At 40.0% G+C, this 22,536-nt stretch overlaps 3 protein-coding genes across 13 annotated transcripts; all 3 read right to left on the bottom strand.

The window, feature by feature from the left end:
• Positions 1–4: 4 nt before the first annotated feature.
• Positions 5–6,411, bottom strand: manba (mannosidase, beta A, lysosomal). 2 transcript variants are annotated; one of them, XM_027023625.3, is made up of 17 exons: positions 5,883–6,411; positions 5,156–5,250; positions 4,834–4,939; positions 4,500–4,670; positions 4,276–4,399; positions 3,519–3,688; positions 3,267–3,377; positions 3,021–3,172; positions 2,761–2,878; positions 2,591–2,677; positions 2,344–2,511; positions 1,908–2,126; positions 1,667–1,831; positions 1,328–1,472; positions 1,047–1,189; positions 648–908; positions 5–455 (listed from the first exon to the last, which is right to left on the bottom strand). In XM_027023625.3, the coding sequence occupies exons 1-17, from the start codon at positions 6,090–6,092 to the stop codon at positions 231–233; spliced, it is 2,670 nt and encodes an 889-aa protein (XP_026879426.3). In that variant the 5' UTR covers positions 6,093–6,411; the 3' UTR covers positions 5–230. The 2 variants fall into 2 exon arrangements, with proteins under 2 accessions (XP_026879426.3, XP_081581073.1); XM_081724947.1 differs by having other exon boundaries at positions 2,344–2,634.
• Positions 6,412–7,976: 1,565 nt separating this feature from the next.
• On the bottom strand, positions 7,977–12,726 carry ube2d3 (ubiquitin-conjugating enzyme E2D 3). Of its 6 annotated transcripts, none has more exons than XM_081724540.1 (8): positions 12,390–12,726; positions 11,030–11,093; positions 10,918–10,949; positions 10,656–10,733; positions 10,453–10,558; positions 10,223–10,274; positions 10,037–10,092; positions 7,977–8,584 (listed from the first exon to the last, which is right to left on the bottom strand). In XM_081724540.1, exons 1-7 carry the CDS (start codon positions 12,411–12,413, stop codon positions 10,044–10,046), a joined length of 405 nt encoding a protein of 134 aa, XP_081580666.1. In that variant the 5' UTR covers positions 12,414–12,726; the 3' UTR covers positions 7,977–8,584; positions 10,037–10,043. The 6 variants fall into 6 exon arrangements, with proteins under 6 accessions (XP_081580666.1, XP_081580665.1, XP_026879395.1 ...); XM_081724539.1 differs by having other exon boundaries at positions 10,044–10,092; positions 12,390–12,724; XM_027023594.3 differs by having other exon boundaries at positions 10,223–10,316; positions 12,390–12,720.
• An 892-nt stretch (positions 12,727–13,618) lies between these two features.
• zmp:0000000662 (RING finger protein 145) lies at positions 13,619–21,097 on the bottom strand. 5 transcript variants are annotated; one of them, XM_027023612.3, is made up of 11 exons: positions 20,881–21,097; positions 20,030–20,653; positions 19,815–19,923; positions 18,693–18,784; positions 17,457–17,698; positions 17,162–17,331; positions 16,370–16,510; positions 16,103–16,285; positions 15,205–15,352; positions 14,741–15,097; positions 13,619–14,466 (listed from the first exon to the last, which is right to left on the bottom strand). In XM_027023612.3, the coding sequence occupies exons 2-11, from the start codon at positions 20,196–20,198 to the stop codon at positions 14,002–14,004; spliced, it is 2,076 nt and encodes a 691-aa protein (XP_026879413.3). In that variant the 5' UTR covers positions 20,199–20,653; positions 20,881–21,097; the 3' UTR covers positions 13,619–14,001. The 5 variants fall into 5 exon arrangements, with proteins under 5 accessions (XP_026879413.3, XP_026879415.3, XP_081580661.1 ...); XM_027023614.3 differs by having other exon boundaries at positions 17,162–17,226; XM_081724535.1 differs by lacking the exons at positions 18,693–18,784; positions 19,815–19,923.
• Positions 21,098–22,536: the final 1,439 nt, after the last annotated feature.

Genomic DNA, 22,536 nt, shown 5'->3' with positions numbered 1-22,536 from the left:
CAAATATAAATTTCTTATATAATTATTTTTTATTGACATGGAAATCAAAATATAAAATATATTCCTAATGATTTACAAATCATAAATCTTTTTAGAAAAAATTCTTGATATCTTTATCTGTTTAAAATACAGTCAATGAGTCACTTGTGCAGTTCAAACCAAATAGTCCTTGGCCTCAAAATGAACTAGAGTGAATCATCACCAATGTGCTTTTCTCCTCTCTGACACACTCAGTAGATATCTCTGAGTGTTGTAACGTGCAGATTGGAAGTGAAATCCTTTAAGGTGGTGAATGTCCATGCAGTGAAATAAACAGTATATTGCTCAGATATCATCAGGAAGCCATTAGCATCAAATAATCCAGGAATGTCTTCGACATCCAGCCAGACAAACAGAGCAGGCGAGGAACTATGCAGAGTCACCATAAACCTCTCTCCTGCATCCTCTACAGTGAACTATCACACACACACACACACACACACACACACACACACACACACACACACACACACACCTGTAAACAGCATATCTACAGATGTTGGTAAAGAACACAGTCCAATCTAAACATTGTGACATTGTGGTGAAAGTGCTGGTAATGGATATGTCTTTAAAAAGATACTTGATATATATATGAGTATGAGTCTCACCGTGATTTTGGGTTTCTGAAGGTCCTTAGCATCTCGTGGGGAGCTTAGAAAAAGGTGGTTGGGAGGACTTTTTATACCATGCTCAGGGCCACTGAGGTGAAAGGTGACTACACATGACTGCCGAGTGCAGTTTCCACAGTTCTTCAACAGTGGGGACACTGGGTGCTCAAACACCTTGGTGACCCCGCCCCCTTTCACTACAGCCCAATCAGAGTCCAGAGAACACTGTGGAATAAAGCTGTTCCAGCGATACAATTTCACCTGCATGCAGACATGCACACAAAACACAGAAAGAGAAAACAGCAATTTAAACGGCAAATTTAAGTCGCATGTCGATCAATCCATTAAAACGTGTAATGCCTGAAAAGCAGGGAGACGAACACATGTAGATGCTTTTACCGAAACTTTCAAAATATAGTCTAGGTTCAGGTCAGAGATGGCATAGATCATCAAGTCTTCCTTGTCCTCAACGCCTACTGAAATAAGAGGACTAAAGAAGTTGACAGCCCAGTAATGCAGCATCTTCCACTTGCCACCAAACTCTGCGCACACACACACGCACACACACACACACACTTTTCAGTTCCTTTATCAAATGGAATCCTGTCACCCAGATAGCAATAAATGCAGACAGCCATAAAAACACAAAAGAGTGGGTGCACATGCCTTAAAACACTAACCTATAGAGGACCAAGAAGGCGCCTGCCAGACGTCGTTCAGCTGCCAATAAAGAGCACCCATGGTGTGCCCTTCACCCTGAACAATGTCACTTTGGCTCCGGCGGTAGAATTCTGTCTGTGTCTTTACACACTGTGCCTGCATAACCTGCTTAGGGCAAATGCAAACTTTAGAACATCTGTGTGTGTGTGTGTGTGTGCGCGTGCATGTGTGCGTGTACTTGGATGTGTGTGTATGTCTGTGCACGCATTGTTTTGTGAATCTACCTTTTTATCTCAATGAGATGCAGTACTATATGTATGACTGAATTAAATGAGAGGTTTGTTGGTGTGTGCGATTGCCTGGGTGATGTAAATAGTGTCTCTGTATTTCTGCACTGGGTCCGTGTGGTTGGGGAGGACATAATGTAGTTCTGCTTGCTGCATCATCTGCCAGTTCCCAAACTCATGGTGCTGTCGGTGGTTTGAAAATTCGCTTCTGAAATCCCAATCAGCAGCTGTTGATACCTGCCGAAGTGCAAATGTTTACAGCAGAAAAGACAGACAAGCACAGTATCCACATGTAACAATAGGTGTGTGATACCTTACTGAGTGTTGACATGGAGGGCCAGGACTGAAAGCCATACTCAGATGCAAAGCGCGTGCGAGGGAATGACCGCCAGTCCCAGCAATCAGTGAGGTAGCTGTAAAAGTGCACGTCTCCATAATGGGGGTCATAGGGATTCTGGGCCACCCAGCCTTCCTTCTCGGACTGCAGCCCATTGGTTGGACTAGACACCAGGAAAGGCCTTGAGCTGTCCTCCTAGAATTGCAGCACAGCTTAATCAGAAGAATGGAATTCCCTTCTGATATCACCATTCTTAAAGAAGCGAAATAATGATATAATAGTTTTGGAATCTTCATTCTTCTGCACAGAAAACAGTGTTACACATTTTGGGTCAGGGCAATAAAATACAGACAAAAATAAAAACAAAAACTTTTCACACCTGTTTAGACGTATGATTGTGTGTTCTTCTCACCTGCAGTACAATCTCTCTGATATTCTCCACATATAGATGGATGTAATCTTTCACATAGCGTGGCCTCTCAGCATGGGGAATAAAAAACCAGTTGGTTGCAATGGCAGCCTCATTCTCATTGTTTCCACTCCAGATGACCACCGAGGGGTGGGACTTAAGCCGTCTCACCTGAGCCACACCACAATACAGTACCACATTATACCACAAGTATGGACAGATAACTGAGTTTGGTGGATGATGTTTATACCTGTTGAGTAACCTCCTTTCGCACTGACTGGATGAAATCCCGCTCTATAGGATATAACGCACATGCAAACATGAAGTCCTGCCAAACCTGAAACAAGTACAAAGCAACTGCAAATTAATAACAAGTAGCATGTTCAGAACATGGTGACTATGTCACATAGGAATATATACCATGATGCCAAGCTTATCACACAGGCTATAGAAGAGGTCTTGTTCATAGATTCCACCTCCCCACACTCTTAAAACATTCATGTTTGCCATCTGTGCAGACAGAAGCAGTTGAGTCAACCTAAAATACAAATAGACAGAAAAAGCAAAGTGGTAAATATTGGCTGGACATGAACTCATATCAGCACACCGATTATTTATGTGAGTGTTCCCAACTAAGATGCTTTGTATGTTTGGGAAGGTTACAGTGTGAGGTGCTGTACCTATCTGCAGTAGCCTGATCCTGAAAAGCATGAGCTGGTATCCAGTTTGACCCCTTCAGGAAGATAGGTTGCCCATTGATACGGAAATAGAAGCTAAGGCCAGGAGAATCAGGAATAGGTTCCTGTACCAACTCCACAGTACGGAAAGCAATCTATGCCAAGTAAACGAAGTGAGTAAAAGAACGAGAGTTAATTAAATTAAATAAGGAGTAAGAGACAGCCTGTGGAGAGATACTGATCTCTTACCATTCTCTTGGCATGGAATGCCTCTCCACCCACCATGCTGATATTTATAAATAGCTCTTTGAGAGGCTGTTGTCCATGTCCAAAGGGCCACCACAGATCAACTGAAGTATTCTTGAGACACATGTATTACATACAGGAGACCTTGCATTACATTTTACTGAAGCCATTGTAATGGGTAAAACTATATAGTTGGCCCCATAGATGTTCATTCACTTCTACAAGAAGCACTATGGAAGCCTCATCCTGTCTTACCTGGTTAATCTGGAGGAGGAAGGATGTGTTGCTCTGGCCAGGTGAAAGCGAGAGTTGAAACTTTGCCTCTGATTGCAATTGTGGCACGGACAACTGGACAATTCCCTTTGAGGCCACAATGGTATCAAAGAACAACTCCACTTCCACAGTCCAGCATGAGAGAAGAGAGTCTGGAAAAAGTGGTAGAGGTAGAGAGAGAGAGGTAGAGAGGTAGAGAGAGAGAGAGAGAGAGAGAGAGAGAGAGAACTTAAAATATTGCTAAGTGTTACAGATTTTGCTAACTTCCATCACTTACCTAGAACATGCCCCCAAATCCTAATTCCATGCCCTAAATCCAAACCTTTCTTTAAAGCCCATCTGTCCACAGATGTGCTTACTCAACGCTTAAACTACTATTCTTTATACCATGTGCATTTACAAAATTTTCAAGAAGTAGTGATCAATACCTTATTTTAGAGGATTTTCTTGAACGATTAATACAACTGGACCACATGGAAATAAAAGAATGTATGCTTGCTGGGAATCAAATTCTTGGCTTTGGTGTTGCTAGCACCTTGCTCTATTCCTTTTTCCGAGAGCAACTATTTTAGTGAAAGCTATGAGGATTTAAAGATATTTGAGCTTAAAGTTTAAAAGAGTCCTGCTGGATTTTTGTATGAAATGTATAACTTAAAAATAGATATGGTGTGTAATGTTGCCAGGTGAAGGTCCTAAGAGAGACCCATGGACTTTCATAAGACTTTGTTGTGAACTGTACCATATTTTGAACTGGTGACAAAGTTCAACAGCCGAAAAGTATTAAAAGACTCTAGATAAACGTCCTTCCAGATGCCAAGTGTGGGAAAAGAAGGACCCCAATCCCAGCTAAATGAGCTCTGTGCCTGAAACACACACATACACACACACAAACCTATTCAACCTATTCACACATAAACCTATTCAAATCAAATTGCAGAAATGATTAAATGGTCTTTATTATACCTTTCTGATGAAGTTTACATGGCACTCCCCTTTCTGCGTGGCAGGAGGGCATTCCGGAGGTACTTTGTATGCAGTGTGGGCTTGATGCCTCATTGATGCATAGGTTACAGCTGACATGAGCCACACCTCTAGAAAATTCACATCCTTCAAGAGCCCAGTAACTTCAAAATCCTAATAAAGAAGGAACACCTTTTGAACTGCTTTTACATGGTGTGACTTTTAAGATTTTGATCACCCAGTGATGTTCTCTGTTATTAGTGTGGAAATAAGAATAAAAAAAAAAAACTTAAGAGAATTCAGGTTGATAAGATTGTGTCTTTCTGTATTTACATACGTATCTCAGGAACATGTTGTCTGTGTTTCCAATAATGACTCCATTGAGAGAGATTGTGGAGATTGTGTCCACCCCTTCAAATACCAGAACTGATCTCTTACTCTCTCTGTTGAAGTACACAGTAAGACACTTGATCTTGAATCTGGATTGTATTCTTACCAATACAAAAAGTGGTACTTTCAAGTTCTTTTCCGATGCTGGTTTATATTATGGGTCAGGACATTTACAGGACAGCATGTAATCAGTTGTCAAATTGATATCCTATTTCAAAGTAATGAGAGACATGCGAGAAGATGGTTGGAAATACAGTAGGACAACACACCGGACATAGTCAGGCACAGAGAATGAAGTAGTGTATGTCCAGTTGTCCAGAGAGATCCATCTGTAGGCCAGGTCATTAAACCGATAGTAGGGATCCTGTGGACATCCAAAGTAGTGCACCTTTATTTTACAAAAAAATGAAATGGAAATATACCAAGTGCAAACAGTCTGCAGAGAACAGACTTTCATTTCTAAACTTGACATGTGAAGTGACCTTACCTGGAACTAGACTGGGGATAAGCTCCACCTAATGTCTCACATTGTCATGCCATACTTACCAGTTTATTTGGCCGTTTCTGTCCGGCCCAGGATGTATTGTATCATAATGCTAATTGCGGTAGGTTGTATTTTGGCTAGGCTGACCCACATAAATGTTTATGACCCTACCAGTAATACACTCCAAACTACAAAGCAATTATGTAAATGTTTTAAAAACATTTAAAAACACAAAATTTGATGTAAACTAAAATCAAAAATGTTTGAATGTTTGAAAAAAAAAAAGGTTCATTCATCTTTTAGTATCTCATTTTGTGCTGTTTGTAACAACGGCGATAAAACTTTTTTACTTGCATATTTACATACAGCATTTCAACAAACAAAATTTATATGTCAGTTACTAACTCATTTCCTTGTTTAATGTATGCCACCGATTTATGTTTTTGCTTTCTTCCTTATGCAGCGCAGGTTTAACGTAAATAAATGAATGATTGGAAAGTAGTGCACTATACCTCAATAAGTTTCTGTAGCTGCAGAGCTGTATGTACACAACCGGGTACTTCTGCATTAAGCGAGAGCGACCCATTAGAGTTTCGTAATCTCCATGTTCCGTTAAGATTTAACGTGTCAACTACAAAATTGTGAGAATCTGCTTCGGACAGAAATACTACACAAACACAAACGAACAAAACCTTTAAAACATGAAAGTGTACACCATTCATGTTTGATACATATGACCTGACAAACCCCCGGTCATCTCTTTAGAGGTCAGAGGTCTCCTGCTTCAAGAAAATGTAAAGCTCAAAATTTTGAGAATTCTGGAGGTGAAGACTTCCTGGTTCAGTCACGAGTCCATCAGCGGACACATAAACGCTTATCTACATGTGCTTGCGCTGCCTTTCATAAAAATACATTATTCCCAAAAGTAGATATTTTCTCTCGTAGTACGTCGTTATTTCCACGGATGATTAAAAAGTAAGTAGGGCTCGGAAATTTGAAAAGCTAAATGCGGTGTTGACGTTTACACAATTGCATTTTCAACGTAACGATTGCGCTCAGATAACGCATAATGTAGACAGTTCGTCACCGTGGTCACGAATTTAAAAAACGAATTAAAAAAACCTTATTGTGGCTTTTTTCAACGTAATGCTTGCGCTCAAATAACGTCGTATATAGACAGTTCGTGTGATCACGAGTTACATAAAAATAAAAATATTTGCATTTGGAATATTCTCATTTGATGATTTTAAATTAAAATATTTCCTTAAAATATGATGCGGGTAGCAATAATTTAGTTGTAAACATTCAAACAAAAGGCCTTTTATCAGGCATATTTCCATATCTTACACTGGCAGGCGCCCTCGTCCAGAACGATTTACTGACGTGCTTTGTAGTCTCTGTCAAATACATAGACTCATATGCTAATGGATAGGTCAGTGTTAAGAATACTATCAGGGTACATTTCTTGTAAAGTGTAATCGAGATGTTGTTTTTTTAAATAATAATAACAACATATCTTAAGTATGATCCTCTACATACATTTTATGCGAAATGCAAAATGGAATAATCAAACATTTGTATCATGTTGTCCGCATACTCTAATTGTCTTGTTATTAAACTAATGTGTGTATTTCTTTTATTCCACAAAATGTTTTACATATTCTATAATTACTGAATCTGCTCATATCTGTATGAAATGTCCAAAGAAATGCTCGTATTGAGCAATTATGGTATTTCTGCAATAAGTTAATTAACTTAGCATTGCTGTATCTGTCATTAGCCTACAACTGCTGCTCAGTGCCAATATTTAGTTTAGGTGATATTACCTCCACCCACATAAAAAAAAGAAGAAAAAAAATTGCTAAGAATTATTTATACTTTTCCTCAAACCTAGCACTCCCTTACATAACACTCACTCTTAGGATGCTTCAAACCAACAATTATGCCGTGGTAGTCAGTTCCTGAACAAAGCCATAGTACAAAGTCAGTAGACCCTGCAAGATTACAACTAGTACTTATTCGCACCATAGCACCTGGTGTACATACAAACCCTGCAGGAGGTACTTCTGTTTAACATTTAGATATATTGTTGATTCTGGCCAATTTGTTCCTCTATGACAAATCAAGTTGGCTCTGTGATCAACGAGATAATCCACATATTGCCATCCTGTCCTTTTAAAAGCCCATCACTATTAGTTTTTAAAAAGACTGCAACATACCATATCGAAGCAACAAAATGTAACAATATTAAGAACAATAAGTTCTTATTTCAGCAGCATGAAGCTGACCAGCAGGAGCCCACAACCACTCAGTGATCATACATTTGATCAAATAGCAAACTGTTTTTTTCCCTGACCAAATAATTATGCTATTATAATTACAGAGGATACAAGAACATTCTTTCAAATTTGACTTTGCCTTAGCTTTTGAACACGACTAAACTTTGAAGTGGCAAATCAAATGGGCTCACTTCAGAATTAAATCTTAAATGTGTTTACAATTCTAGAACAACAGATCCTAGGGCATTGCTAAATACAAAATGTCTTATTACACAAGCCTGAAATGACATTATAGCCTGGTTTACAAAAATGGAACCTGACAACATAATTAGTTACGCAACTTTATTGAGGGGGAAAAAAGGTAGCAGGACATTTACGCCAATTGAGCAAGTTGAATTTCATTGCCACAGCTGTGTAATGTTGGGCCAAGAGTGGCTTTGAATGTTCCAGATCTTTATGATCTAGCAGGACAGAGGAACCAGTGTCAAAATCCCACTGCTGTGCAACACCTGACCCCTTCACCCTGTGATGACATGCATTGCAGGAGTATAGCCCTGAAGAAGCAGCACAGCCTACAGTTAAATTCCCCCTCCCTGAGTAGGCCAGTACTGCGGTCAAATATAGACGGCATGACCCAAGAGGCCAGAGAGAATGACCGACACATGGACCACAAGGCAGAGAAGCAGGAAACGGAGAAAAGATTCCACTGGACGGAAGGGGTCCAGATTAGAGCTGAAGACTGTCAATTCCTGTAGGTCTTGCTGCAGTCTTATTTGAGCAGGCAAACCGAGACTGTTCCTCAGTAAGAGACATACAGGATAAAATGGCCTTAAGACAGTATCCAAACACGAGAGCATAAACAACACAGTTTGTATGTGTCCTGCCACCATCACATGGCATATTTCTGCGTCCATTCCCGCGCTATTCTGTTGTACCTGCAAGAAGCAGAAAGAAAGAGTTGTAAAATACAGAGGAATTATGTCCAAAGCAGTAACATCAGAATAAGTCCTTTGGGAATACTACCATGTCAAAGTACACCCTGTGAAAATTATGAACCTGACACATAGTCTGACATAAAACTAAGGAGAGTGGATGGAGATGCACTGACCCAAAAAAAAAAAAAAATTTGTAAAAAATCTTACAGTAGCAATAACCAATAATCAACAATCAGAAGAACTATGCATTGTTTGCTTTGTTTTATACCAAAACCACATGCGTGACTACATAGTGGATTCTGAAAGTTTTTTTTTTTTTATCTTCATACAATATTAAGCCACAACTAAAAAAGTGACTAAAGAAATAACATCAGTAGCTTTACAGTACTGATAATGGATCTCTGATTTTTTTCATTTCAAGATTTCTTTTAAAACAGGTTAAACTGAAAAGTATCTGTGAAAGGTAAAAAAAAATAAATGTTTTTCACCGCATTATTTATGGAACATGCTCAGTTCAATCTCACAACAAGGCTGATTGCCATAACACAAAAAGCACTAACAAATTAATTAATATAGATCATTGATCATGATGCAGGTGCTAAAATGCTTGAGTCATCATTTGAAACCACGTTTAACTTGGTTTGGATAAAGGTAGGAGCAGTTAATTTCAGCAAATCAAATCAGAAAATTCAAGTGAAAGCAAGGAAAAAGCATTTAACTGTCATATTCTAACACATAAAATGTGAGCTATAAAACATACATTCTAGCATTGGACAGTACTGCAATAAACTGTCTTAAAACATTTTGATATATTGACATATCAGCTTCTGTACTAGAATTTTCCAGAGAAAGCATGTGTATTTTTCACAAGATCAATAACATACCACTGGCTGTTAATCTTTCAAATTCATTTGCATCAAAATGACAGCAACACCAGTTTTAGAAATAAAGTCCCAGTCTTGGTTTTGCCTCAAACATCAAAGGACAAACAAGGAAACAGACAAACCAAATCAGCTGGTGAGCCAGCTGGCTGACTAAAGCATGAGACTTTGTAGCTTTATACTTGTCCTAAAAGTAACTTTATTTGCTCCTAACTGATCTTCTATAATTCATTAAGAATGTGGCTAACAATGGTTTAGGTAAACAACCACAAGGTAAACAAGCACAAGAACTCTATACAAGCTTGCTGCACAAATGATCAGATTCTACCTCCACAGTGTCAAAAATAGTAGAGTAATGACTTTAATTCTTGATATGACAGGTCATTTATAGTGCCTGCCTACCAAACAAAGCCAAAGCAATTTATTGGCTGCATTTGGCAGTGAGTAAGCTGAGTCCTATTTGCATTAGTGTTCCATTATTATGGTGGTAACACCTTCATGCAGTGCTATGCAGGAAGCAGCATCAAGCGCACCACTCATTGCATCCTGTTCACAATGCACAGTGTCTTACCCCTCACCTACAACATGGCGTATTTCTCTGTCCATTCTCTGGCCATTTTATTGTACCTGGCAGTGTATTAAACAAAAATACATAGGCACTGCTGGTCTAATTTTAATAATGCTCATGCTGTAATTTTCTTTGGTGAAGGGTACATGTATGGGTGTACAAGAGATCAACTGAAAGGTGTATACATACTTCTCTGTGTCTGTTTTATAGATTCGTGCAATCTCTGGCACAAGAGGATCGTCTGGGTTTGGATCACATAAAAGGGAACAGATGGACAGGAGAACTACAAAAAGGAGATCAGGTTACAACACAGTAACAATTAATTCCGTAGCTGTTCAGCTTGGATACAACCTATAAAATATTATGCATGACTACACATACATACACACATACATACACAAATACATACACACACACACCTTTAGAAATTGTAAGTGCAGGGGACCACTGTGACCTGAGGATATCCAGACAAATGCTGCCATTACTGTTAATATTTGGGTGGTAAATTCTTGTGGTGAATGCAACCTAACACAAAGACATTTTTAGAAACAGAAATTAACAAAACATTACATTATAAACAACATGATATCCTGAAAACATGACTTAATATGAAGAATTACACCTTTGGGGGCTTGAAGGGGTAGTCTGTTGGGAAGTGTATAGTCAGAAAGAAAACACCACCCTGATATGGGCTCTCATTCTGCATAAAAACAAACCAGGTCAGTTTTATTTGCATTAGTTTGCAAAATAATTAGCCAATGTAGTTGAACAGGATAAAATGTGCTACAGTATGGATGTAAATAACAGACCTACTGGAAAGCTCCCTTTAAATGGCTTTAATGCTACCATCATATTTAGACAAGATGAGAATTAGCCATACTCACAGGGCCCATGATTGTAGCCTGCCAATGAAACACTGAAAGGGGAAAACATTCACCTGTAACCTCACTACAGCCATATTTGACTATGTGGCATATTTAATGTTTAGAAACTCACCATCGTCCCCCACTGGGCCTGCTGAACACTGTGCAGGAGGATCACGGGCCAGGTCAGTCAGCTCCTACCAAAAAAGACCCCAAAAAAACAAATCATGTAAGTATGGGGAAAAATTGAAAGAAGGAAAGAAAACAAAAACAAAACAAAAAAAAAACCCACCACATACTCATGTGTCTGTGTGTGAACAAGAGCGAGAGAAATACACGATATGTTGTCTTTTATGATATTCACTGCAGTTTAGGGCATCTCAACTTATACATGCATAGAGCCTCCATAACTGATAAAAGGTCAATAATGATGCATGCTGTATCCATGGTGATTATGGATGAGTGTGGCCATATGAGTTCTGTGGGTACTCTGCCGGCTTAGTGTATTTTTAGCTCCTGGGGTCACGAGGGATAGGGGGTGGGACAGAACAGATCCACAGGCATGTCTGCCTAGTCCGCAGCACAAGTAGCACAACGTTTATTTTTACTATTGGGTGGGAAGACACCTGAAGTACATTTCGGGAACGGGAGAGGAGGGGGTCCGCCGAGTTAGTTGGCAGACGCCCATGTCCAACTATCCAACGCTAATCATTTGAGCGTTGCACAACTGCAGTTACATTCTGGAACTAAAAACAACTCCATGGCATAGGTTAAATCTGAGATTGAGGTTGACCCTTTTAGCAAATGCCATAAGGCCTCAAAAAGAATGATCACAAGACCAGTTAAAAAAGCACACAATGCAAAAAAAAAAAAAGCCATAAAAACGTTAAAAATATTTCACAAAAACGTTTGCAAACCATATGCGCTAAGAAAAAAAAAAAGTTGGATGAATAAGATCATTATTACAATAATCTAAATCCTAAAGTCTGAAGAGGGAATGTGATGATGGGTCCAGCCAATTTAACCTATATGACAATTTTCACGGAGGCAATGAGTCCATGATTTCATAAGCGCAATAATCATGAACTCTCTAGCTAGCCAAGCTATCTACATCCAGCAGGGCAGAACTTGTTACGACTGACTTTAGTAACTTAGCGGTTAGCTAGAATAGTCCATACGAAACCCTTCGCCTTCGATATTAAATGTACAGCTTCTACGTTGGCACAGTTAGTCTAATAGCTATATTGGTAACCTGCTTCTAATTTGTAGTACAGAAAGGAACGCTTGCCACTTTATTTTTGAGAGTCCTAGTCGTATCTAAAATAGCCATACGCTCAGCGCTAATGTCCAAGCTGACTCCACAGCTAAGGGTCTTAAAGGATGAAATATCTTCACTTGCTATCGTGACCTAATCACCAAGCATACTCTATGGACATACCGCAACTTTAAATAGTTCACTTTTTTAGTAAATTCTCTAGAGCCTTTATTCTTACCTTTTGGATTCTTTTAAGCGCCATCTTACCACTGCGTGTGGCAGCCTACCGGTGCTCCACTACAAACTAGCTGAACTCGACAGCCAGCGACCGCGATCCAAACACGATAAACTCCCCGCTGGCGTGCTGTTGTTATGCTTACCGTGTACTATTTACCAAGTCTCAACGGCTCTTCACTATTAGCCTACGCTGATGCTAAACTGACAGCCAGTTAGCTAGCTAAAAAAAAACAGTTTGCTACTCAATTTCCATGCAGTGAAATAAATTTACCACACTACACGTCGTAATTAATACGCCAAATGAACATTTGATCATCCCACTCCGCTAGTTAGCTAAGATAGAGCATAAGACCGTTACGTTAACCACCCTTCCGCTTTTAATGACGCATAAAAGGGCAATGTTAATCGTTTACTGCCCCCTATCGCGCTGGAGACAAGGGTAACTGTAAAGAGCACTATTTCTACTACTCTCTCTACATTTTCCCCCTCATGAAATAAAAATAACACTACTTAAACAGTAAAGGGAAATATCAGACTATAGAACTTGGGAATATAATTTAGGACAAAGAAGCTTGGAACATAAAAGGTGCTAAGAAAATGGGGCCGTTATAATAGGAATCTGTCCCGAACAAGGTTAGGCTGGGGGAGGAAAGTTTCATAGGCAGACAGCAAGCAGTCTTGTGTTGTGTAAAAGAAAGAGGCATGCAGGTGACAACAGCACAAGCACTGTGGGGCCCTGATTTAGACAGCAGGTTAAAAAGTCAATCTATGCTTCTGGTAGTCTGATTTTAGATGCAATGCCAGCATGTGCTGATGACACAGTGTCAACACATCAGTGTGGCCCACGTTGCAGCTGAGACAGTATGGCTAGATTTCAGAGTATGAACTTATGGAAAAGACTGGACTGGTAAACAAATAATAAAAATGACGTAATTACATAAATAATAGTGTTGCCTTAACGGAAAATAAAGAACACAATGACAAAATTAAGCAACTTTTAAGAGTCAGTCCAACAGTTATACAATTTCATGAAAAGCAAAAAATGCAATTGGGCCATAATAATGTTATTTATGTATAAAAATCAGGATTAAGAGAAACGAAGGCGCTGAGGCACAGCCAGTTTGTGATGCTCTCTGAGGTGAATGACATACAGACCTCACTCATCTGAGCCTGCATCCCAGGCTACAACATATAGAAAATACACTCATCATTAACAACAAGTAAAATAACTTTGCTTGAAGAAATTTACTGAATTAACTTAATGTTCACATTACCATACAGTACTTTAGAAAGGGCCAATAAGATCATCGAGTCCGTTCCATTAGCAATTCAGTTACCTTTTCTGATATAAAGGCAAATGTATATTTTCAAAGTCAATCTGGAAAATCAACCTCATATTAAACATTTCCACACAAATTTAGCTTCAAGAATGTTAAAGATGAATATATTTGGTATTGCTTAACAGAGGGATGTAGAAGTAGATTCACTCCTCCAACGATTTTAGTGTTGTAGCCATTGGTACCCAGATCTCAGTAAAAGAGGAGCAGGTCAGTTCTTTGGCGCTTAATTACCTCTCCATAGTGCCTTAATGGCCTCCTGCTTTCTCCTTTTTCTCAATTCTGCTCAGGTAACTCCCTGAATAGAGAGCTAATAGAGTCTTCATTTCTCTCCCTGTGCTGCGATGCAGGTCCTCCCTCTGATGAGCAGCTAGGAGCAGCAATGTTTATGCCTTCAGAGTCGCCACTAGAGCTACAGGTTAGGTCCTGCATGCTGCTCCTCTTGGCTGGTCCTTCAGACTCACATTTTTTATTCAAGGAACAGACTCCATCTCCCTGTGGGCCATGTGCTTCTTCTTGGTGCACATCAGCGTGCTCAGGGGCTGTCTCTTGGTGATGTGGGTGGGGCTGTGGTGGGGCTGGCTGGGGATGGATGTCATGTGCAGCAGTTGTTTGGGTGGATGCAGGCTGTTTGATGGAGGTATGACACATTGGGCATGTTTCCTGCACATACAGCCACTTCCTTAGACAGTTTCCATGAAAGAAATGGCCACAGTAGGTTATCACTGCTGATGTCATATCCTGTGAAGAGAGGAGAGAAGAGTAAGTGAAAGCATGGTCACAAGGTTGTAGAAACAAAGATGGAAGAGTACCACAACTGCACAAAAGTCAATATGTAAGCACATTCTGAATAACATATACAGACTTCAGCTCAGTAAAGCAGTCTTCACTGGACTAAAGCCAGAAACCTGCCCTGATTAGGCAGTAGTATGTTCTTCCACCTTTACCACTTCTCTATGCACCCCACTGCCCAAGAGCTGGACCATATCCCACTGTAGCAGGATGAGACACTGACCTGAAAACAGATGGCACATACATCGCTGTGCTCCTGCAGCTGCTGAGTACTGGCCCGTGGGAGCAAATTGATCTTGCGTGCCGCTTCCTGTCGGAGCAGGAAGCTCTTCCAGCCGGCCTGGGCACGCAGCCACACATTGCAGTAGGAATGGATGATGATTACCGACGCCCCCATCCAGCTCCACTCACCCCACAGGGACTCCCACGCCCCATATGCTACCACACACAGCGCCACCGCGAACTCCAGTATCCGACACACACCATTTACATAATAGACCACCTCATCCAGGCCAGGCAAGGGAGCACCGCGCCACACCTCCACCATGAACAAGCAGTAGATCAGCAGGGTGCCTGTGACCTAGAACACAATAATCAGCAAGTTCACGAAAATCTTGTGTGTGTTTGTTTGAATTAAGAGATACATCATCCATAGGGGCACAAAGCCTCCAGCCTCTCGCGGCATACCTGCAGTGACGTAAGCATGCAGCTGGAGACCAGAATGAGAAGCCAGAAGTCCATGTGGAAGAACTGGGAGATCTTATAGGCCATGAACCCCGGGAACAGCAGCAGAAAAGCACACATGCTCAGACCCCGCACATGCTTCCACACGCTCCTACGGATGCACGGCTTCAGGTTTTAGAATGAAGTTTTAGAATGACTTTTGTTTGAAAATAAAGTACTTTTATTAAGATTTTTCAGCAGTCCTATACTGAAAAATTTTAAAATGTCCTGAACTTTAATGTTTCATTTTATTTATCTAAACACATTAATTTTTCAAATCATCATGGGGGTGAGCCTTTCCGTTTATGAATGTGTCATTTATTTGCCATTCCGCAGATTTGGAGCAATAATTACTTGTATTAATTTACATAGTGCTGGTCTTAATCTTAAAATATCACAAAAATCTCAAAACGTGTGGTAATGTATCACATACCACATAAACTCCTAAGTCTCTGCACATTTTGAATGCTACCTTCACCTCCATATCCATCCAGTGCTCAGTCTGGAGAGTTCATTTGGAGTAAGAGAACCACAACTACCTTGTTGCATGCCCACATGAGGGAAATAAGAAAAGGTGAAAAAAATACCAGCCATTACTGACTACTGCGCAGGCTCCAAGTGTCCCTTTTAAAGATTTACATTTATAGCATCTAGCTTGAACTGGCAATGCGTTTATGCAAACTGACTTACAATTATGACTGGGGTCTTGCTCTGGGGCCCAACAGTGGCAAATTGGCAGCTGTGGGGCTTGAACTGGCAACCTTCTGATGACTAGTAGGATATCATAACCACTGATCTACCACAACCCTTCAGAATCACAGACATTTTGGAAAATGTAATGAATTTGAATGATACATTCTACCTGTTTCTACTGGCCCCAAGACCTAGCACAATGGGCTCAGTTATCTCACTCATGCTCTGCAGTGTAGAAGTGAGAACAATAAAGAGGATGATGAAGAGGAGGAAGCAGCGTTGCAGTGCTACCATGTCCAACAAGCCAGTCTGCAGGGCCAGCAACAGCAGGGTCACACCCTCTGTCACACCCCTACAACACATGCACACAAAACATATCACAATATGTATTTACTTAGAAACACACACGTGCACAAACACACACACATGCACACACCTGTGCATGACATTGTGATTCTGCAGGGCTGTAAATCCTCCCAGGTAGAACTTGCAGAGGTTTAGGAGTCCCAGAGCCAAATAAGAAACCACAAATGTCAAACCCAGCAGAGAGTATGGACTAGCACAGCATTCTGACATGCTTACACATGCAAACAGATGTTTGCGCGCGCGCGCGCACACACACACACACACACACACACACACACACACACACACACACACACACACAGAGAGAGAGAGAAAGAAAAACAGAACATTAGCATATTTTTCAAAGAACCAATTTGGCATACACAAGTTCACAATTTCTGAATTGCAAAAAAAGTTAACAAATCATTTGAATGTTACTATTTAGCTATATGGATGTGCAATGTAGAATTTGTATTGAGACAACATGAACACAGGAGATTCAATTTCAGTTTGGACATTGCTCACTCAGTTCACAATAAACTAAAGTGAAAAGTACAGATTAGCTCATATTTGTGAACCTTAGACTGAACCAGTTCCCCTCTCCAAATCCAGATCTTAAATAATCAAAAACTGCAAAATACCTACTAGGTAACGTCACATTAACCTAAAGGGTACACATGGTGCAAGCGTTTCACCAATGCCACTTTTGGGCTCAGAGGAAAAATGTTGCAAATTGCAAGTTAAAAGTTCACAACCATTATTAATTGTTGAGAATGCAACCACTAATATAAAATATTAATACAATACTGAAGCATTACACTTGCTTTAATTCTGGGATATATTAATCCTTATGCACAGTAAGTTTCAGAGTAGCAGAGTTTACCATGTGAGAAGATAGAGCAGCAGCCCCTCCTGAACAGCAGTGGGGGTACCCACATTAGAGACAAGCTGGACCCCAAAGAGCACAAACCAGAAGACACTGAACAACACAGGTACAGCAAAGCTATGCCAAAGAGACACGCCCACTGCCAGCAACCGGTACAAATCCGTCATCTATAGCAGAGACATACGAGAAACAAACACTTGGTTCTGGCAGGACAGCGTGTGCCAACATGTATTTGAACTTCCATAATATTGCTATAATGAGGGGCTTAGGTGTTCTGATTGAGTGTGTCTACCTCTGCTTGGGCCATCTCACGATATGCTGCTCTGGCCAGTCTATATGGCACAAAGAGGTTCATGAGGAGGAAGATGGCGACCTCTGCCCCTGTTATCCCCATGGAAACGGTGGTGAGCGTGAGGACGGCATCTTGAGAAACGGAACATGCACGTGCCACGAGAGGGACCAAGTGAGCAGAGAACAGCCACACACGACGAGTGCGCATGAGGAACGCACACAGAGTGGTAACAATAATCTGACCTGTTAACAAATCAGCACAGACAGACACATACACACAGACACACAAGAGTGAAAACTGACCATCTGGTAATAAGTAACATACATATACAGAATTTGGGTTGCATTATCTTGACTGTTTCGAAAGACATTTGGAAACAGTAGTGATTTATTAATTCTTCCTTGCATTTACGTACAACAGCTGTCATAATTCTAGCTATTCTCCACCACCCAGGTTTTCCTAAGAAATTCACAGCCGAGTGTGTTTTACTGTGTAATTCACAGTAAAATCGGAAAGTAAAGTTCCAGTGGAAGGCAAATAACTGTGAAAGGTCATGCGAATTGGTTGTATTTTAAAAATTCTAAATTTGTTCACTCATCTTTTGACTCATACAGCATAATCCGCAAGACATGGGTAACATCTGGGGGCACCATCAACAAGAACAAACAAACAAATAAATAAATAAATAAAAATGTTTAAAAAAATCAATCATGACCTTTCTCATCACTTAAGAAATTATTTTATAAAAACAGACAGGATGTTTTCTGAAGGAAAACAAACTCTGGCCGGAGGCTTATATGGGCCATTGGCCAATTAAAGATTGGGGTTTGCATGTTGCCAGCAGGAGAGATAATAGCAGGAAACCGACTGAAAGCTTTCATAAGCTTTATTTAAGGAAACCAGCTAGGTAACAAGACTAAAGCCAAGTAGACAGCAAGGCCACTCAGTGATTTTAAGCCATCTGAAATGGCCTAAGCAAATTACTCTATGATTTGAAATTCCTATATGCTACCACACACTATGTAGAAAAAAAAAAAAGTGAGGTGTGTGTTTCTTTTCAACATCAACATTTTTAACAGCGTTAATAGAAGTGAGCTGGCCTTCAAAGGGATAACAATAAAATCCCAGTAGGCTCAGCTGATTAATGACCAATTCATAATATGTGATATGATATTCTAATAAATGAAATTTATGAATTTAATAAATCTGATCTCAGGTCAGAGGAGTTGTACCTACTTGTTAGTGCAGTCACAAAACGATTCAAAGCTGGTGGATCAAGGAAGAGTGCACAGTCATACCCGTATTGACTCTCCGCTAGCAGGTACTCCCTGTTCATACAAGAAACAAACCCTTGTGTCCAGTGTCCACTCATCTTAACAGCTGTATTACACAGTTCATGTGTAGTTGATACATGCATTTATCAAAAACACAGCTGCTACCACATGTCTAAGAGCAAATTAGATATGACAATGAGACCATGAATGCAAAATAGTTCTGAACACAGGACTGAGGACCCAAAGTGTGTGTGGACTGAATGCTAATCTTACTGTATTCTGCTGAAAAGACAAGGTGATTAGAAGACTAATAACCATATTTTTGACACTACATGCATGTTAAACCCGTCTACACTGACAAGACCCTGCTAGGATGTTCTGTGCTTCTTGAGACGTTTATGGTGAATACTATTTTTTCTTCATCCAGTATAAGTGTGTAGGTAAGAATGGAAACTGCTTTCCTACCATAGAAGTGAAATGGCCTAAGATGTCATTGACAGCTTAGCCTGACAAATTTTATCGCTAGTCTTTTAGTCATGACAGATTTTCAGAAATAGATATACGCATAATAATTGTATAGTTTTTATAGCAGGAAAATTTTGCACATTTTTAGGGAACAAACTTTTTCCATAACAAAAGAATGGAACAGTGACTGCAGGTGACTACATGTTATCTGAGTATTAAGAGGAAAAATTACACCCCGCCACCCACTTCTGAGTTATTAGAGAGGTTTCAGACATTTCTTGAGAAAAGGCAAGACTCTCTTCGGCAGTTTTGACGAAATAAAGACTGTAAATACAGAAAAGCAGGATAACACGTCTTGCTTTTGAACTGATTACCTTTTGAGCTGATAACTTTTTGAATTGATAACCATTTGCCAACCTTAAGTCCACAGAGCAGATCTGACAGAGCAGCCCTGCCCCATGGAAAGACCACACTGAATCCCACCACCTAACAAACTAATCATTTTTTAGAGTCCCTGTCAATCACAGGTAAACCCACCCTGCCCCCACAAAGTGATAAAATATGGTAGCTATTAACATGTCATATATTGCCTGCCTATCTTACTTGGAAGTGTTCTCACCTAGAGATCTGATGGCCCATGTAGAGAAGAAGGGCAGTGAGAATATGTAGATAAAGCTGCACAATGTGTCCAAGTGGCAACAGCAAGACCACCGTGCTTACTATGTGACCTGTGAACATACAGTAACCTATATGAATGCAGGATGTCAACCAGCAACAGTCCAACAGGGAATGTGGAGGTAATTCTAATAAATGAAGGACAAAGGTAACCAGTACCTAGGTAGTACATGTTCCAGATGACATACTTATACTTGAAGAGCAGGTCCTCGCTCTTCGCTCTGAGATGATACGTGAAGCTCTCAACGTCGCATTTATAGAGCAGGTCCAGTACCAAGATGCTGGGCACCCTAAGGACCACATTAGCTACGTCTTCTAATCGCACCATGTTTACCACGGAACCGCGACCAAGCACAGGATGATGGTGTCAGGTCATGAATTGCTGAAGGCGACGTCTTTTAAGGCTTCTGTTCTTGAAAAACTTCATACAGTCGACTAATTCCTGCCAGTATAAGCTGCTATCTAGTGAAGTGGTATGCAGTGTTCTTCCAGTACTGTTGTTAGCTTGTTAATCGTCTTTAAGTCGCTATCTCTAGCTAATGTTATCTGACTTCACATTGCATCGGTCCTCGACATATTTTCGGTTCACTGTGCTGGCACAATCTTCCTTCCGGGTTTTTGCAAGCTTTTGAAGACGTTTATGAGTAGCATGGCAAAAGATGCACGGCTACTTAAAGAAGGCTGACTGCTTAACGTTACCTAACCTACATTTCTTTCGTAAAAGCCGGTGTCGTTTGTTCGCTACAATAAAGCCATGTGTCACCATGGCCTGGCTTTCAACTCCTAGAAAAGAAGAAAAGCAAAGCAGAATGACAATTTGCACTTTACACTCTAACTTAGCTAGACTGTAAAACTGTTACTGCCAACTTTGTTTTGAAACTAATGACAGGACGGAACTTAAGTCTATGAACAAATATCCACACCAGATCTGTCATATTAAAGCGTCTTCTTCCTGTGAAATGGGAAGTCTGTCGCGTCCGATGTAGAAAAATAAGCCCTCACGTACTCACCTACTACAGCCACCTGCGGCTAGTCCACTGCGGCTATGTAGTTTTGCAAACGATAGCTTCTTTTTCATTCCTGGTAATGTCCTCCAGTGAACAACTACTATTTAAACACACAGTACTTGCTTTTAAAAAGTGAGGGAAACCACTGATAACATCATTAAGCAATGCAAGTTTGACAGTTAGACAAGGCTATTCCATCATCGTGGATCTGGTGAGTATAAGGGGGTAGGGGAAGTGAATAAGGGCTTGATTTATTTCGCTTGAGACGTCGACAATTTGTTGACTACTGCCATCTCCCGTTGGCCAGAAAAATAGATTTTGACTGAATTTAGTGGAATTTGTATTTAGGTGTATATGATAGCGCAATATGGAAACATAGTAATACTAACGGTACTGTGATATGTAATATGTAGACCTATGGAAGAATTAAATTTTCTCACTCAAGATGATTTTTCCTACTATCGTGATCAGGTTAACCTTGTTAACCTTGTTTCCTTACCTAATATGATCACAAAAATTCACATAAACAGCAGAGAAGCAAAAGACCACTGAGCACGGTACATACCGCCTAATGACCCTATGTAATACTAAGACGAAGTGCATTAGGTATTCTTTGATTCACAGAAAACATTTTACTTAGCAATGTAATGCGTTATTTGGTCTTTTGATTAACAGTTTTAAATGAAACTGAGAAAAACGTTTTTAACAATAGATTCATTAAGATTATCAACATGTAACATTTTAAAAGATTATCAACATTTAACATTCAAAAAGAAATGTATTTATCTTGGTTGTGGAGCCAAGAATATTAAACAATAGGCCTAGGTGTATCAGGAAAACATAAGCCCACTGTAGAGATGATGTAAAACTGCACCCATTCCTCACCCCCTCCTTGTTTTTTTTTTTAAGTAGTCATCTTTTCATCCTTCTCATACTGAAATTAAAGTTTTGAGTAAGAGTGATATCAGAGAGGTCAGTTCCACATTAGAGGAAGCAGGAAAACCCTCTTACCACTCCCTTGGGTAACCTGCACCCTTACAGAATTTACGTATAGAGCATTTGAATGTAGTGTCTCTTGGTTAAAGTGCAAGTAGAAAGCAACGGGTGCTATAAAGGTCTGTCTCTGTGAGCATGGGGGAAAGGAAATGGGCTCAGTGACCTTTGCAGCCAATTTCCCCCGTGTTCAAACAGCAGCATGAAAGCCACGTCTGTTTCTGAAGTCCTGTGCAAAATGTCATTTGCAACTTATCCTACCAGCAGAAGGATTTTCTCTGAAAGTAGATTCCCTCATTGTTGCCATGGGCTTTTAAGTCACTGCACATGGATGGTTTGACCCTACCCATACTGTGTGCTTTCTAAGAACTGAGTACACAGTTTTGCTTCTCCAAGCAAAAAGTGGTTTATGAGGAAGAGAGTGTGGTGAAATAGTCTGTACTCAGCATGACAGTAAGTATATTCCAGTGCCACTAAACATCTTTACATGAGCATTTTTGTTGATATAATTAGTATTTTCTGATAGAAAATTACAGTAAATTTTAAGATCATATTTGTCAACTCATTGCTGTGTGGCATGCTCCTTGAAACTTAATCTCATGAGAAATTATTTATATTGAATTTTTTCAATCAGTATTGCTCATATAAAGAAGGTGTAATAATATT

Source organism: Electrophorus electricus, chromosome 12 (genome assembly GCF_041902795.1).
Source record: "Electrophorus electricus isolate QZ-2024a chromosome 12, ASM4190279v1, whole genome shotgun sequence".
Lineage (NCBI taxonomy): Eukaryota > Metazoa > Chordata > Actinopteri > Gymnotiformes > Gymnotidae > Electrophorus > Electrophorus electricus.
The sequence above is the reverse complement of the archived record's forward strand: the minus strand, read 5'-3'. Positions and strand labels throughout refer to the sequence as shown.